The following is a 14,802-nucleotide window of genomic DNA, read 5'->3' as shown; positions in this document are numbered from 1 at the left end:
TTCACATTCGATTCAACTATAATTTTCATGTTTTTTTTCTTTTATTTTCGAATTATGTATGCTCTATTAATTACTATTTTGTTGTTAGTTGATAAAATAGTTGTAAATAAGTGTGGGTCGAGGTTAGCTCGGACTATATGTTAAAAAATTTACAATAATATACATCGTATCGTGCTAATATTTTAAAAGTAGTCTGGCATGGCCTGTAAATTCATCTTCATGTCGTGTTTTATTAGGGCCGGTCCTGAGGTGAGACGAAAGAGGCGACCATCTTAGGCCCCCAACCGCTTAGGCTCCTATTTCGAAAATATTAAAATATAATTAAATAAAATAAATAATAATACTTTTAATACTAAATATGTGTGGTAGCTTAGTGGTAATTTGATTAGTTTAACAACTAAGAGGTTGAAAGTTCAAAATAGAGCAGGATCAACTTATTTTTGATAAATAGGTTACTTAGATTTTTTGTATAAGCTCAAATTAAAACTTTATTTTTTTTTAATAATAAGTAAGTTAATTACTAAATTATATGTTATTTTTTTCAGCTTGAATTGTTTTTATATTATAAAAATTTTTAACGTATCGTACCTTTAGATGTATCATATCGTATCGTGTCTAAGTTTACTTTTTTCGTGTTATCTCGTATCAATTTGCAGCATTGTGTTGGTCACGCTCAAGCTCATATTTCTTCATGTCGGGTCGTGCTCGTGACAGTTTCGTGTCGTGTCAAAAAGCTCGATCCGCACTAGTGGATAATGCTCCTCTATAAAGAGTACGACATGTCGTTGTGAAACTAACAACAAACGACAGCTCCTCTATATAATAATAACATATTTAGACTTCCCAATTTTTTTGTTAATTTAGTATTTTATGAGGTAGGAGTTGATTGGAAAGAATAACGTTAAAACGACATCGTCTAAATGCTCAGAAACGTAACAAACGACAGGAGCATTCATCGTCACAAGAGCTCCGATCTTTGGCAGAGATGTACAAATGTCAGACTCCTCAAACAAATCCACGCTTCCATGCTTGTCAATGGCTTCAATTCAAATGCTTCTGCTCTCAGAGAATTCATTTTCGCCTCTGCTGTCACCATTTCATGCACCATTGACTATGCCCACCAAGTGTTTGCTTTTATTACCCAACCAGACACATTTATGTGGAACACCATTATTAGAGGCTCAGCTAGGAGTGGTAATCCCTTTAATGCTATTTCCTTATATAATCAGATGGAAAGCCAATATTTCAAACCTGATTGTTTCACGTTTCCTTATCTCTTCAAGGCTTGTACTAAGCTTTGTTGGGCAAAGATGGGTTTTGGGATTCATGGGAAGGTTGTGAAGTTCGGGTTTGAATCCAACAAGTTTGTGAGGAATGCCCTTATTCATTTTCATGCAAATTGTGGGGATTTGAGTGTTGCAGCTGCACTTTTCGATCAATCTGAGGAGACGAAGACAGATGTTGTAGCGTGGTCGGCTTTGACTGCAGGGTATGCTAGACGAGGCAATCTTGGTATTGCTAGAAAGCTTTTTGATCGAATGCCTGAAAGAGATTTGGTTTCTTGGAATGTGATGATTACTGGGTATGCAAAGCAAGGTGAAATGGAGTGTGCAAGGAAACTTTTCGATGAGGTTCCTAGAAGGGATGTTGTGACTTGGAATGCAGTAATTGCAGGGTATGTAAGCTGTGGTTCTAACACGAAAGCGTTAGAGATGTTTGAAGAAATGAGAAATGTTGGGGAACAGCCTGATGAAGTGACAATGCTGAGTCTCTTGTCTGCTTGTACTGGTCAAGGAGACTTAGAAATTGGCCAAAAGATACACAGCTCAATTTTGGAGAAGGGTTCAAGAAATTTAAGCATTCTACTAGGAAATTCACTAATTGATATGTATGCAAAGTGTGGGAATATCCAAAGGGCACTTGAAGTTTTTGATGGGATGATGAACAAAGATGTTTCAACTTGGAATTCAGCTATAGGAGGATTGGCTTTCCATGGCCATGCTGAGGAATCAATTACTCTGTTTCAAGACATGTTGAGGAGTAAAATTAAGCCAAATGAAATCACTTTTGTTGGTGTTTTGGTTGCTTGTAGCCATGCTGGGAATGTTGAAGAAGGTAAGAGGTATTTCAATCTCATGAGAAGTGAATACAAGATTGAGCCGAATATAAAACACTATGGCTGTATGGTTGACATTCTAGGCCGTGCTGGGCTGTTAAATGAAGCGTTTGAGTTTGTAGAGACAATGGCTATTGATCCTAATGCCATTGTGTGGAGGACACTTCTTGGAGCTTGTCGAATTCATGGCGATGTTGAGCTTGGACAGCGAGCGAACGAGCAACTGCTTCGAATGAAAACGAATGAGAGCGGTGATTATGTTCTTCTTTCTAACATATTTGCTTCACATGGAGAGTGGAGTGGGGCTGAAAAGGTGAGGAAGTCGATGGATGACAATGGTCTGATGAAAGAGGCTGGCTTTAGTCTAATTGAATCCAATAATAACATGTTTGTTAACCAATTTTTGTTTGATTCAAAAGTTAACAAATCTATAAATATATTAGAAGGCAAGGATGTTAGTTAAGTCAATTAAAACATTTGTAGATGTAACAAAATCGTTTACTTGAGAAGCAATTTATAAATATATTAGCTTTCTCAACATGTTGCAGTGGTTTTTGTATGTAAGGCTCAAGCTAATTTGCAACAAATGAATTAATTAGGATAAATATCATTTTAGATTATATGTTTTGTAAAGTAATTAATTATACCATTTATTTTGTTAAATGATAATTTAAATTTTTTATTTTTTAAAATAGTACAAAATAGATTCTGAACTCAATTTTCTGTAAAAAAAAATTTCATCATAACTAACCTAAAGCCAGTATCTAGCACAAACAGATACAAAAAATGTAATGAGTCTGCTAATAATACATTCAAGTCAAGTTATTAAAAAGTTTTAATTTGACGAAAATTCAACTGAGTGTCTATTTTGTACTATTTTAAAAAAATACAGGATTTGAATTGTTATTTAACAAAACTGATGGTCCAATCAATAACTTTTGCAAAATACAAAATCTAAAATAGTATTTTTACCAATTAATTGATAAATATATATTTTGAAAAAGTATTTTCTATTTTCATAATTATTCTAAAATTGGTGGTCTCAATTAAACTGATCTCCCATACTAGTATTGAAAGGCATTGTATCATTCTAACTTGACTTTGAAAGCATATAGGTAAAGTAAACCAATTGTTATTAATTAAGGGAAGGAACCATTCAAATTTAATTAGAATATGATGGAATTATAATATATATTAGGAATCACAAATGATAACATCATAGAACTTAAGCTGGTGGGAATCTTTTGTGCTTTCTTTAATTAATAGTTTGTTTCTTCATTCATATTAGCCAACTCAAACAAAGATTATGGATATAATTAGACCAACATGGCAAAAAGTTAAGGTCCTTTTTAGTGTAATATTATATAATTTTGTTTTATTGTATTATTTTCTCTATGCTCATTGCTCATTGCCTCTTGCTCTGTTATTTAGCTCTTTTGGTTTTGGCAGTATCTCTATTTGGTAAGATTCCTTATTACATGGTTGAGATTGTTTAAAGTACGAAAATATTCTTTCAAAAAAAAAGTACAAAAATATTTATAAATACATAAATGTTTACATTTTTTTAATGTATTAATACATATGTCATATACCATAATAACATATTAACATGGTATATAATTGTGAATAAGTTGATAATTTGTTGGATAAAATAGTAGTATAATTACCTAGGGTTTTGAGTTGGTAAGTAGGATAATGTTTGTACAATTGTAATTTTTTTTTTCAGTTTCATTAGTACAAATTTTATTATTGTTTGAAACAGGGCACATATAAAACTCAAATTGGTAGATTTCAAATTATTGGATTTGGCTGGAAACATCAGTAACAGTTACTTCCAATCTTCTTTTAATGAATTCAAAATAGAATTTGTACTGACGAAATTAGAAAAAAAAAAATTATAATTTTACAAATATTAAGTACTTATGCCGCTAAAAAAAATATTAAGTTTATGTTACTTACAAATTCAAAACTTTAGATATTAATATCGCTATTAACACTAATATTCCTAACACCGAATATCATCTTGAACATGAAAAACATATATACTTCATTCATATCACAACAAAAGATAAATTAAGAAAATACATAAAAGTAGTAAATTTAATGGAGCCAATCACACAACATGATATATGTATAGAGAGAAAAAACTACTAGTGATCATGATGAATAATATCATCCACAAAATTTAAACTCATAATGAATTTACCAAATTAACTAAATAATATATAGTAAGTAACACAAGCACACACAAACGAGGGTGACATTACTATGAGTCAATTATGTGATCTAGCTGCGCGCAAGAGCCACGGCGGAGAGCAAAATTATGAGTATGAAAACAGCAACGCCAACAAAAGATCCGATGAGAGAACCGGAGATGCGCCCGCAGAAGGAGTTGAATTGTTGGCATATCGCAAACCAGTTCGCCGTGGTGTTTCCTTGGTGTGCTAAATAGACTATAGCTGCGGATGCTGATGCTCCCGCAGTTAAAAAACCAAGCATTACCTATAAAAACCGCAAACTATCAGTTATGATCATCTATGTTATTGACATATAAAAAATTATAATTCAATTTTTTTATACCGCGGTCTACATTATAGTTATTATAGTTATAGGCATTCCATTCATCTAGAAGGTGTTAAGTATCCGATGCCCAAATACTATCCTACTTGTTAATATAATTAAGTATTGAAACTCATATAATTTTAAATAATAACTTTTAAAAAATCCCGCTAAGTAGTTACAAGATGACGTGTACCGTGTCGAAGATGATCAAAAGTATTCTACTCTTTTGTGGGGTGCTTCGTACTATGTGTAGGATAGAAAGAGATAGAGAAACAACCAGATAGCCACCCACAACGCCATTCACAACAACGAACAACCTATTCAATTCATCAATTTATTATTATTAGGTCACATAATAATAATGCATCAATTAATTAATACTCAAAAAAAAAAAAAACATCTTGGCATTTTAAGTTGTTCAACTCTATATTGATATGATTTATTAAAAAAAAATACCACACTAATATGATCCTTAATAATTAACTAACAGTTTTCAATATTATTTATTAAATTAAGACTTAAAATTTACTCAAATGCATCAATAACAGTTTGTCATATAAAAATATTTTATAGTGCATCTTAACATTTTTCCAAAAAATAATAAGAAGAATATATTTAAGAGTAAGAAAACGTACGTAAAAGTTGGAAGGTCGTCGTAATTAGCCTTAAAGCGAACGAAACGAGTAGCGAAAGGAAGAGTTTCATCGGTTGTTGCCATGGCAATTGCACTTGCCATGGTACCAACAATTCCAATAAGCCTTAGAACAAAGTCCAACATTGATATTCCTCTTCTTGAAAATGACTTACTATTACTACTACTCTTCCCTTCTTCATAACCAAGTTCCACAACATTTTCTTTGCTCATCATCATATATAATGACCCTTAATTTTCTTAAGTTTTGATTGATTAATTAGAAGTAGTAGTAGTACTATATATATATATATATATATATATATATTACTAATGAGGGGTATTTATATATTATTTTGCATTGACTAGTTCACAAACATATATAGATAATATTATATAATTAATGCATCGATCGTCATGACCTAAATTCTTGATGAAATGATAATACATGACCTAAAAGCTAGCTTATCCTAATTTTGTGACGTTTTATTATTAATTTTACTACCTGCTCATCATACTTGCTTTTGCATATATATATTCATGAATATTCCAAACCAATATAATGGGGAAAAGAATATTCTAATATCCAAACTATATGATCTAGGTGTAATGATGATGACAATTGTCATTCCATGCCAACTCCACAAATAATGAAGCTTATGTATTAGTAGTGGAAAACAAATCTCAATTAATAGAATGATAATGTTCTTAATTATATATCTACCTAGGGATCTTGAGATAAGATATCAAACTTCATAATATTCATATAGTTTACACTCTTCAAGAAAGAAATTTGGGCAAATGGGGTAGTTAGTATATATATGGGCCTCACTTCAGTGGCAGTAAAGTTTGACAATTTGAATTTTTTCAAGGTTTGAGTTGGTATGTATAGCAAGATATTCAAGATATCTATATAAACCGATCCACTTATATTTTTCTTCTTTATTTTTAATCAATTAATTAATGCGTATTGAATTTATAACCTCAGTACTATTAATGTTAATTCTTTACTACTTAATTTCAAGTTCATCCATTAACCTTAAACACTTAAATCATATATGTCTAGTCAACATTTGATAATGTAATTAACAAAACGTTTTCGTTGGTTAATTTATACCTAATTTGTGGTGATTTTATTTTTCAAGTAATGATGTAATTACCATTTTATATATATGTTTAGACTGATTTCATCATCGGGTTCTAAGTCCACTTTTTATTATTTAGCTGATGTTTATGATCATCGCCCATTTTGCATGCATCACAAGGGACTTTGGTTTTTTCTTTCACTACTTTTTAAGGGCTTGTTTAGTATATTGCATTGTATTGTGTTAGGTTTATTGAATTGTATTATTTAATATAATATTACTTTTAGTATTGACTTGACTTGTATTAATTGGTTGTCTAAAATTAATTATTTTACCATAAATTCAACTTCGATCCTAACTCCAACTTCAGTTTCGGACTCAAACTTAGACCCAAATCCTAAACCCCAGTCCTAGAACATTATTGTTAATACGAATGAAGTGAAAACTATGACGGTAATTTTTGACTTGAAGCATATGGACATATTTGATTATGCATGTAGAGTCGATTTTTTGTGTCTTGTTCATACATCCAAGGAAGCTTATACTAAAAGAACTACATCCCTTTCCTTTGCTCACCCCATCACAATCTATTCCAAAAGTGAAGAGTGAAGCACTTGAGGAAAAAAAATAGAAAGAAAGTATCTCTTAGTGAGAGAAATATAAAAGAAAAAGATAATTCTTACAAAATTGTGAGAAATATTTGTAGAGAGATGATGAGATTGCCATACTAGCGAGTGAGAGTTTTGAGTGTATTCCTTAAGTATTTGTCAAAACTTAAGAGTGTTGGATTGTGTACTCCTTAATGTTGTTATAGTGGAAGATTTACTGTAGTTTTTATTTGCCACAAGAGAATTTTTTGGCGTGCATTTAGTTTTTTAATTATTATTCTTAAAGGACTATTTATGTTGGAAAATATTCGAAAATTTTGAATATGTTATGTGACTGCAACTGTGACTGATCTTTCACATCATAAAAAAATTTTAGAGTCTCTGTTGTATATTCCCACAAATATTGATCCAGAAGGGGAATTGGAATATTGTCCTGAATTCCCGACAATTGGTATCAAAACGTCGAGGTCGGAGCTCTATTCCGCATGTGACTCTTCATGTCTTTCTTGGGAACTCACTTATAAGAGTAATTTTGTCTAGGAGACTATCTAGGCCTATCCTTTCTTGAAAGGATTGCGATATATAAACACAGTCTTTCTTGAGAATCACCTAGCTAGTACAAAGGTTGGTGAGACTGAAGAAAAATGAAGAGCCAAAAAATTAGAATTTAAGAAGTTCAGAGGCAACGATAATTTCTCTCTAGCTGAGGATGAAAGATCTCCTTATTATTTAGGAGAAGGTCCACAAGGTGTTACTAAGCATAGAGAAAAAGCCTAGTATGATGAAAGACGAAGATTGGAATGAGATAGACGAGATCACAGCTAGTACAATTCGTCTAATTTTTTAGATAGTGTCTTGCAAAATATAGAATCAAAATAAAGTTTGAAGTGAAGTTTAGCAATTAGAAAGAGGTTGTGTTGATATTGATAATGGCAACACGTCCTCCATCAATCATGTAATCATTGCAGAGAGGTCTTGGTTTCGTTTGAAAAACAAAACAAGACGAGAGGTGTGGAGTCTCAAGTCTTTATTTCAGAAAATAAGAGAAGTCAAAACAAAGAAGGCAGGAAGAAGGTTTGTAACTACTAGCAAACAAAAAGTTCATTCCTTTGGAGAGTGAAAGTATTCCTAAAGAAAGAGAGTAGCATGGCACAATACTAATGCATGGAAAGAAGACTCCACACTATTGGTGCACCTAGGACACCCATATTCATTCATGAAGGCAAAACAATATAACCATATTCAAAGAATTTACTAATATTTATTTTTGATAAAAATATTATTTTTATTTATCTATATATTTGTTTACAAAAGAACGTGAAAACAGTATAACATATATCTTATGATATATATATATGCATTATGGATAAGATTTTGGATAAGATTTACAGAGCCATACAAATGTATGATACATTTTTTTTTGCTAGGAGAAGAATGTAATGCTACAGTTAATAGTAAATGATGGAACTAAAAAATTAGAGTATTACAGAAGCCATGAAATCTTTACTTTCAACCTCACCAACCTCCTCTCTTTACTTCCCACCAAACTCTTCTTCTTCTTCTTCACCATGGAAACCCAAGAACCCAACAAAGCTCTTCCTCCCAATAATGGCCTCAAAAAGCCCAAACCAAAACAGGGGAGCTCAAAGAACAGGTTTAGCCAATCCCAAAGGCTTTTCCAGTACACCGGTGCCATCTGCGAAAGAAACTCCGGCAACCCAAAATGTGGAACCGGAGGAGGAAATCCCACAAGTTGTTTTCAACAGAATGATTGTAAGGATTTTGGTGTCGGTGGGGGTTCCGATGGCGACCGGTTTGGGTTTGTTGAAGATTTTTGAAATAGGGAAGGAGCAGGGGTTTCTGATTGTACCGGTTTGGGTAGCGTTGTTGACTACATTTTTGACTTTTGGGGTTTCTTCTTTTGGGATTGCTTATGGAGCTTTGTCTACCAGTTGGGATGCAGAGAGTAAAGGCTCTCTGCTTGGCTTTGAAGAAGCGCAGAAGAATTGGGTCGATATGTGGAGGGAAGAAGATGAGAGCACTCAATGATATTGTATTTGAATCTATACAATAATACAAATCTTTACAAAAGAAAATTACATTAGGTAGTTTTTTTACATGGATGTGTGCTAATGAAAATGAATCCCTAAAAGAGCATTTCAGTGAATTTTTGTTCGTGATTATCTACGTTATAGTTATTTAATACATCTTACGAAATTTAAAAAAACTTAACACACTACTGTACACAGAGTCAAATAATTCTTTGCACGCTAAATTCTTTTATTTTATACGTTATAAAAGAATACATGTATACAAATAACTTACTAATTACAAAATTATTCTAACTTCTCACAAAAGATCAAAACATGTTAAAAAATCTAAGCCAAACCAGTCCATTTGTTACATTTAGCTGAAGTTGCCAAAAGTAATTTTTATGAGAACAAAAAAGAAAACACATGAAAAATATTTAACATTTGTTAATCAAGTCAAACCTGTGTGTAGCCCTTGTATCAGTTTTTCCTAGTGAATCCACTTTCAGAAAGGAGTCTTGAAAGGAAGCCTTGGCTGCTTTTGTTTGTGTTTTTGTCAAATGAATTTCTTAGATTGGTTATGAGAGACCAATGTGTCTTGAAATCTGGTTCATAACCGCTGTGTTGCATCACCCGAACGAGCTCAGACACCTTCCTGTGATTGTTTTCGAAGCGATACCTATTGATTACAGACGAGAACATCTCCCTAGTTGGTGTTTCGTTGGCATGAGCCATAGAAATCAAAATCCCTTCTGCTTCCAAAGTTCGTCCATCTTCGCAAAGGTGATGGACAATTATGTTCTGAGTGTTGATACTCGGGTTAAGACCCTTATCGAGCATCTCAGCGTGAAAATCCAGAGCTTTATTAAGGAAGTTACTCGAGCAACAAGAGCTAATTACAGAATCATAACTGGTGGAACTTGGAAGATTGCTGCTTTTCTTTAACATTATGTTTAGAAGGTTAATTGCCTTGCTTAGTCTTCCATATGAGCAAAAACATTTGATAAGGTTGTCGTAATTGATGCCATCGGGAATCAGACATTTCTCCATAAGTCTGTCGAGAAAAGTTTCTGCTTCTTTAACCATACCATGAGAAAGAAGGCCCTCCACAATTGCATTTTGAATGATGGAATCATGAAGCCAGCCCCTTACTTCCATCTCCCGACTCAACTCTAATGCTTTCACAAGCTCTCCGCCATTACATAGGGCCGTTATAGCTGCCCTCAAGCTGCGATTGTTCGGTTTGATTTCCTTGGACAACATAGTGCATAAATACTGAGAAGCATTAGCCAAGTCTTTACACTGATAAAATCCATACACAAGAAAATTGTAAGAGACTTCATCGAGCTGCAGTGTCTTCTTTTGCAAATCATCCACAACTTCATTTACAAACAAACTGTTCCCCGAAAAGAACAGAGAAAAAATCAGAATGTTGTAAATAACAAGGTAAGGTGTCTTGCTTTGTCCAAGCATAAGTTCCTTCAGCTTTAGTGCACAAGAGACCTCGCCCTCCATACACATTAAGCGCACCAAATTTCGGTAAGTTGTGGCTGAAAGATCAAATCTTTTTCTAATAATGACACCAAGAAGCTCCTCAATTTTCCTAAAGTTTTTGACTTTGCAATGGCCTTGAACCATAATATTGTAAGTTTCAGCATCTGAAGGTATCCCTTTCAATCCCATCTCTCGGAATACACTGGCTGCTTCTTCAACCTTACATGTCATGCATAACCCTTGTATTAATGCATTATTCAAAAACAGCAAAGATGATGAATCCTTGCTCGACATAACCTCTTTTAACGCAATAGCTTTCATGTGTCTACTAGCCTTGCACAGCTCGGGAATTAATATAACAGCAACATCCAAACACGGGGCCAAATTTTTAGCCAGCATACACTCCAATATTTCTAAAGCTTCGGAAACTTTTCCCTCCTTACACACTCCTCTTATAAGATGACTGTAAGCTAGATGATCCATTACACAACCCCTTTTATTAAGCTCTTCTATCAATATATGTACCACTCTAGTCAACCTTGCAAAACTGAGCTTTTCAATAAACAGATGACAAACGTCTAACCTCATGTGAGGAAAAGACACCATCATGTTCTCGAACAGCTCCAGCGCTTCATTCAGCATTCCCTTACTACATAGGCATTCCAAAAGGGATTTACATTCCTCAAGCCTTGGCACCCACCTCTCTTCTCGAGCAATATCCCACCAACCATGAAGATCCCTAACATTTCCCATTTTACAAACACCTGTTATTATAGCAGTGTATGTCTCGTTATGGAGTTTTAAATGCCCGTGCAGCATGCTGTCCCAAACTATCTTCCCGTTGAATCTCCATCCTCTCTTGCAGTAGTAAACTTGTACAAGTAAATTTCGAGTTTCTTGGTCAAGCAAATTAACCATCTTCAGATTTTTCTCTAAAATATTTGTATAGACCTTAATATGATATCGTGACAAGCACAACCTTTTCAATAAGACAGAGAACACAGACAAAGACAATTCTTGTCCCCAATGAGCCATTTCATCTGCTAAAGCTAGTGCACCTTTCAGGTTTCCATGATTACAATCCTTTTCTACAAGTGAGTTCAAATCAAGCACTAGACCATCTTCTAGAATCCCTGTAACTCTCCTATCATACTCATCAATGTCAGTATCTAAGTAAAGTCCATTGCCAAGATTGTCAAAGAACTCGGTTTTAGAGAGTCCCACACCACTATCCCTCTTTAGACTCACAGCTAAAGGATCAAAACCCAAAACCGAAAAAGCTTTAGACAGTTTCCCTTCTAATGATATATTATCCACTATACCACATTTCTCCATCCCACAAATTGTCCTTTTCACTTCATCAAATTTCCTAGCTTTACAATACCCCGCTAAAAGAATTCTAAATGTTGATAGATCAGGAGTTGTTCCCCTCTCTACCATTTCATCAAAAACGTCTCGAGCATGTTTCCACATACCTTTCAAAAACAACCCTCCAATGAGAGCATTATAAGTACATAAATGGGGTTGTAAACCTCTAGCAAATATCTCTGCAAGATAAACAAAGGAATTCTTTAGATTCCTTTCATGGCAACTCCAACCAATTAAGATACCAAGGGTTATCTCATCAGGAACAAAACCAAAACTCTTCAACTCATGCATAAATTGTTCAGCCATTTCTGTATCATAATAACTACACAAAGAATGTATAGCTCTATTCCCAGCTAGAATATCAGGTGAACATTTTATCTCAAAAAAGAAACTTAGCACATCATCAAAGTCCCTCTTCTCACAATACCCAAAAACAATATCATTAATAGAAGAGTCACTAACCTTGTATCCACAAGCCATTACCTTCTTGACAAGATTTCTTGCCTCTTGAATATTTCCATCTACACAAAGTAATCTAATGACATTATCAAGAGTTGTTTTCACCATCTCATTCCAATCAATACCCATCTCAACCATATCTAAACAAACTCCCAAAGCAATGTGGGTTTTCTTTATTCTAACCAAATGATCAAGAAGAATACAATAACACAACAATGAAGGAGCAAAACCAAGTTGCTTCATTCTATCATATACAGAAATAGCATTCTCTAATTCACCTCTACAAGCATACCCTTCAATCATATTACTGAAAATTTCATGACAATCCATAGAAATTCCTTGTCTCTCCACTGATAAGAGCAAGACTTTAACTTCTTTAAGCAACCCCACTTGGACAAGCAATCGAGCCATGACCTCCCATGACTGAGGAAGATGCTCAAAATCCTTACTTTGTTCATTAGCCCACTTGAACAATTCCCGTAAAGCTTCAACCTTGCTAGCTCCAATTCCAACTTTCCCACACTCAAATTGAAACCCCAGTAATAATTGAAGCACATCTTCGGCTTTGAGCTCAGAAACTCGACGAAATCTACGCGTGTATTCAGGAACGATATCCGAAATCTCCCGAAGAAGTTCTTTTGGAGAATCGCTATTAAAGCTTTTGGTATTGTCATTCTCTACAAAATGGGAACATCTAGATATGACAGATTGAGCAATGCCAGTGAAAGAAGAAAGTGATGGGTAATCTATGTGGGTTGGGCTTGATTGTGATGAAGACTCCAAAAGCGATGATGGGGTTGTCGAGAACCGAAGCTTACTAAGAAAATTTAAGAAGATATAGGAAAGCGAACCGAGCTGGGGTTTGTGGAGTGAGAGAGATGAAGAGAGAAGTTGGGGTGTCGGATTGAAGAGAGGTCCAAAAATGGTGGCTCTGGGTCTCATCTATGTATGCATAGTAGGTGCTTGTGGAACTCTGGCAGTGAGAATCTTCCGCAGCTTGAAACAAAGAACATGAGTTATTTCTTTTAAGAGAAATGCTAAACGCACCACTGGTGCCTAGCACCCTCCTACGTGTTAATATCGCTATTGGTGCAATTAAGTATCGGGTCCCATATAGTTTAATATAATAATTTTTATAGAGTATCGCTAGCCAATTGCAAGTCGACACATTTAGAAGGTGCCCAATAGCAATGCTCTTCTTTTAATTGTGAACTACTAAAAATTTATAACACATGCTATTCGGTTAGCCGAGTTATCTTTGGTTTGAGTAAGTTCTACCGTTAGTGTGACTCTGTTCACAGCGTCAATAAAATATTATAAAATAGATTAATTAATAATTTTTCTTTTCGAACTTTGACATATATTAAATCATATCCCCTGAATTTTTTTAGTCGTTAAAAATTCTTCCTCAACTATTAAGATTGTTAAATTTAAGGACTTTTTGTCTAATTTTAGTAAAAAAATTCTAACATGGATGAAAGTTCAGGGGCATGATTTAGTACATATCAAAGTTTGAAGGGCATGATTTGATAGATATTAAAGTCTAGAGAGCATGATTTAGTACATAAACAATCACTAAAACAGTAAAATTGAATGAAATTAAACAAAAGTCCTTAAATCTAACAATCTCAATAGTTCAGGGAGAATTTTTAACGGCAAAAAAAGTTCAGGAAGTATAATTTAATATATGTCAAAGTTCGGAGAGAAAAATTACTAATTAGCCTATAAAATAATATCACTTAATTTACTCTATAAGAATGTAGTGTGGTACAATATAAATTTATGATCCTTTTGCAATTATAATAGTCACACACAGTATAATTCATTCATGGTGGCATAATAAATTTTTTTGTAAAATTATTTTGTTCATAAAAAATTTCATAAAATCTATCATTACAAAACACTCATTTCAATTTATATAAAAGATGCTACTTAATTTTCTTTCACACATTTACAATACTTTTTTTTTTATCATACTTAATCTTCGATAACATATTGACAAAAAGATAAAAGATGCAAAATCAACCATTATAGCCAAGGTGGTAAACTAGACCATCAAACCCGAGTAAAAAGCTAAAGCCAAACAAGTTATAGCATTTTAAACTATTTTACAATGATAAAAAGAAATAGAAGAGAAAGAAAGTCATGTGTAAAATATCATAAACAATAATACTAAGCTCAGTTTGACACTATCCTTCTTATTAATAACTTAAACAAGGCGAAAGTAATCCGTTTCAAAATTTGTACCCCGAACAACAACACCACAGCAACCTATTTAAGAAAGTTACTGCCTTGCCACATGAGGATTAAAGGAAGTCGCTGTTGGAGAATCCGCTGAGCACAAAACTGCCCTTTCCCGATCAATCACCACCACCCCAAGCCCCACACACGCCCTTGTTCCTCATTGATATCTACATCCACAAACAGGTTAGAATCACTCAAACCCAAA

General features: G+C 33.7%; 4 protein-coding genes across 4 annotated transcripts; 2 read left to right on the top strand and 2 right to left on the bottom strand.

The window, feature by feature from the left end:
- The first annotated feature begins 697 nt into the window (after positions 1–697).
- Positions 698–2,654, top strand: LOC115698905 (pentatricopeptide repeat-containing protein At5g15300). The gene has a single exon (XM_030626104.2). The coding sequence runs from the start codon at positions 921–923 to the stop codon at positions 2,577–2,579; it is 1,659 nt and encodes a 552-aa protein (XP_030481964.2). The 5' UTR covers positions 698–920; the 3' UTR covers positions 2,580–2,654.
- A 1,485-nt stretch (positions 2,655–4,139) lies between these two features.
- Positions 4,140–5,613, bottom strand: LOC115701379 (casparian strip membrane protein 5). Its single transcript, XM_030629160.2, has 3 exons — positions 5,314–5,613; positions 4,872–4,995; positions 4,140–4,618 (listed from the first exon to the last, which is right to left on the bottom strand). The coding sequence occupies exons 1-3, from the start codon at positions 5,547–5,549 to the stop codon at positions 4,403–4,405; spliced, it is 576 nt and encodes a 191-aa protein (XP_030485020.1). The 5' UTR covers positions 5,550–5,613; the 3' UTR covers positions 4,140–4,402.
- Positions 5,614–8,333: 2,720 nt separating this feature from the next.
- LOC115700717 (uncharacterized protein PAM68-like) lies at positions 8,334–9,169 on the top strand. The gene has a single exon (XM_030628346.2). It carries the CDS (start codon positions 8,497–8,499, stop codon positions 9,049–9,051), a length of 555 nt encoding a protein of 184 aa, XP_030484206.1. The 5' UTR covers positions 8,334–8,496; the 3' UTR covers positions 9,052–9,169.
- Positions 9,170–9,255: 86 nt separating this feature from the next.
- LOC115700716 (pentatricopeptide repeat-containing protein At5g15280, mitochondrial) lies at positions 9,256–13,698 on the bottom strand. The gene has a single exon (XM_030628344.2). The coding sequence runs from the start codon at positions 13,293–13,295 to the stop codon at positions 9,513–9,515; it is 3,783 nt and encodes a 1,260-aa protein (XP_030484204.2). The 5' UTR covers positions 13,296–13,698; the 3' UTR covers positions 9,256–9,512.
- Between the last annotated feature and the right edge of the window lie 1,104 nt (positions 13,699–14,802).

This window comes from Cannabis sativa, chromosome 8, assembly GCF_029168945.1.
Source record: "Cannabis sativa cultivar Pink pepper isolate KNU-18-1 chromosome 8, ASM2916894v1, whole genome shotgun sequence".
In the NCBI taxonomy this organism is placed as follows: Eukaryota; Viridiplantae; Streptophyta; class Magnoliopsida; order Rosales; family Cannabaceae; genus Cannabis; species Cannabis sativa.
Note: the sequence above shows the minus strand (reverse complement) of the source record. Positions and strands in the feature narration are given on the sequence as shown.

Excerpts from the sequence above, each read along its gene's own strand:
- LOC115701379 (XM_030629160.2), bottom strand. The coding sequence starts at position 5,549 with ATGATGATGAGCAAAGAAAATGTTGTGGAACTTGGTTATGAAGAAGGG. Across the intron at positions 4,996-5,313 it reads GACGACCTTCCAACTTTTAC|GTTGTTCGTTGTTGTGAATG; the intron begins GTACGTTTTCTT and ends TGAATTGAATAG. Across the intron at positions 4,619-4,871 it reads TTTTGATCATCTTCGACACG|GTAATGCTTGGTTTTTTAAC; the intron begins GTACACGTCATC and ends CGGTTTTTATAG.
- LOC115700716 (XM_030628344.2), bottom strand. The coding sequence starts at position 13,295 with ATGAGACCCAGAGCCACCATTTTTGGACCTCTCTTCAATCCGACACCC.
- LOC115698905 (XM_030626104.2), top strand. The coding sequence starts at position 921 with ATGCTCAGAAACGTAACAAACGACAGGAGCATTCATCGTCACAAGAGC.
- LOC115700717 (XM_030628346.2), top strand. The coding sequence starts at position 8,497 with ATGAAATCTTTACTTTCAACCTCACCAACCTCCTCTCTTTACTTCCCA.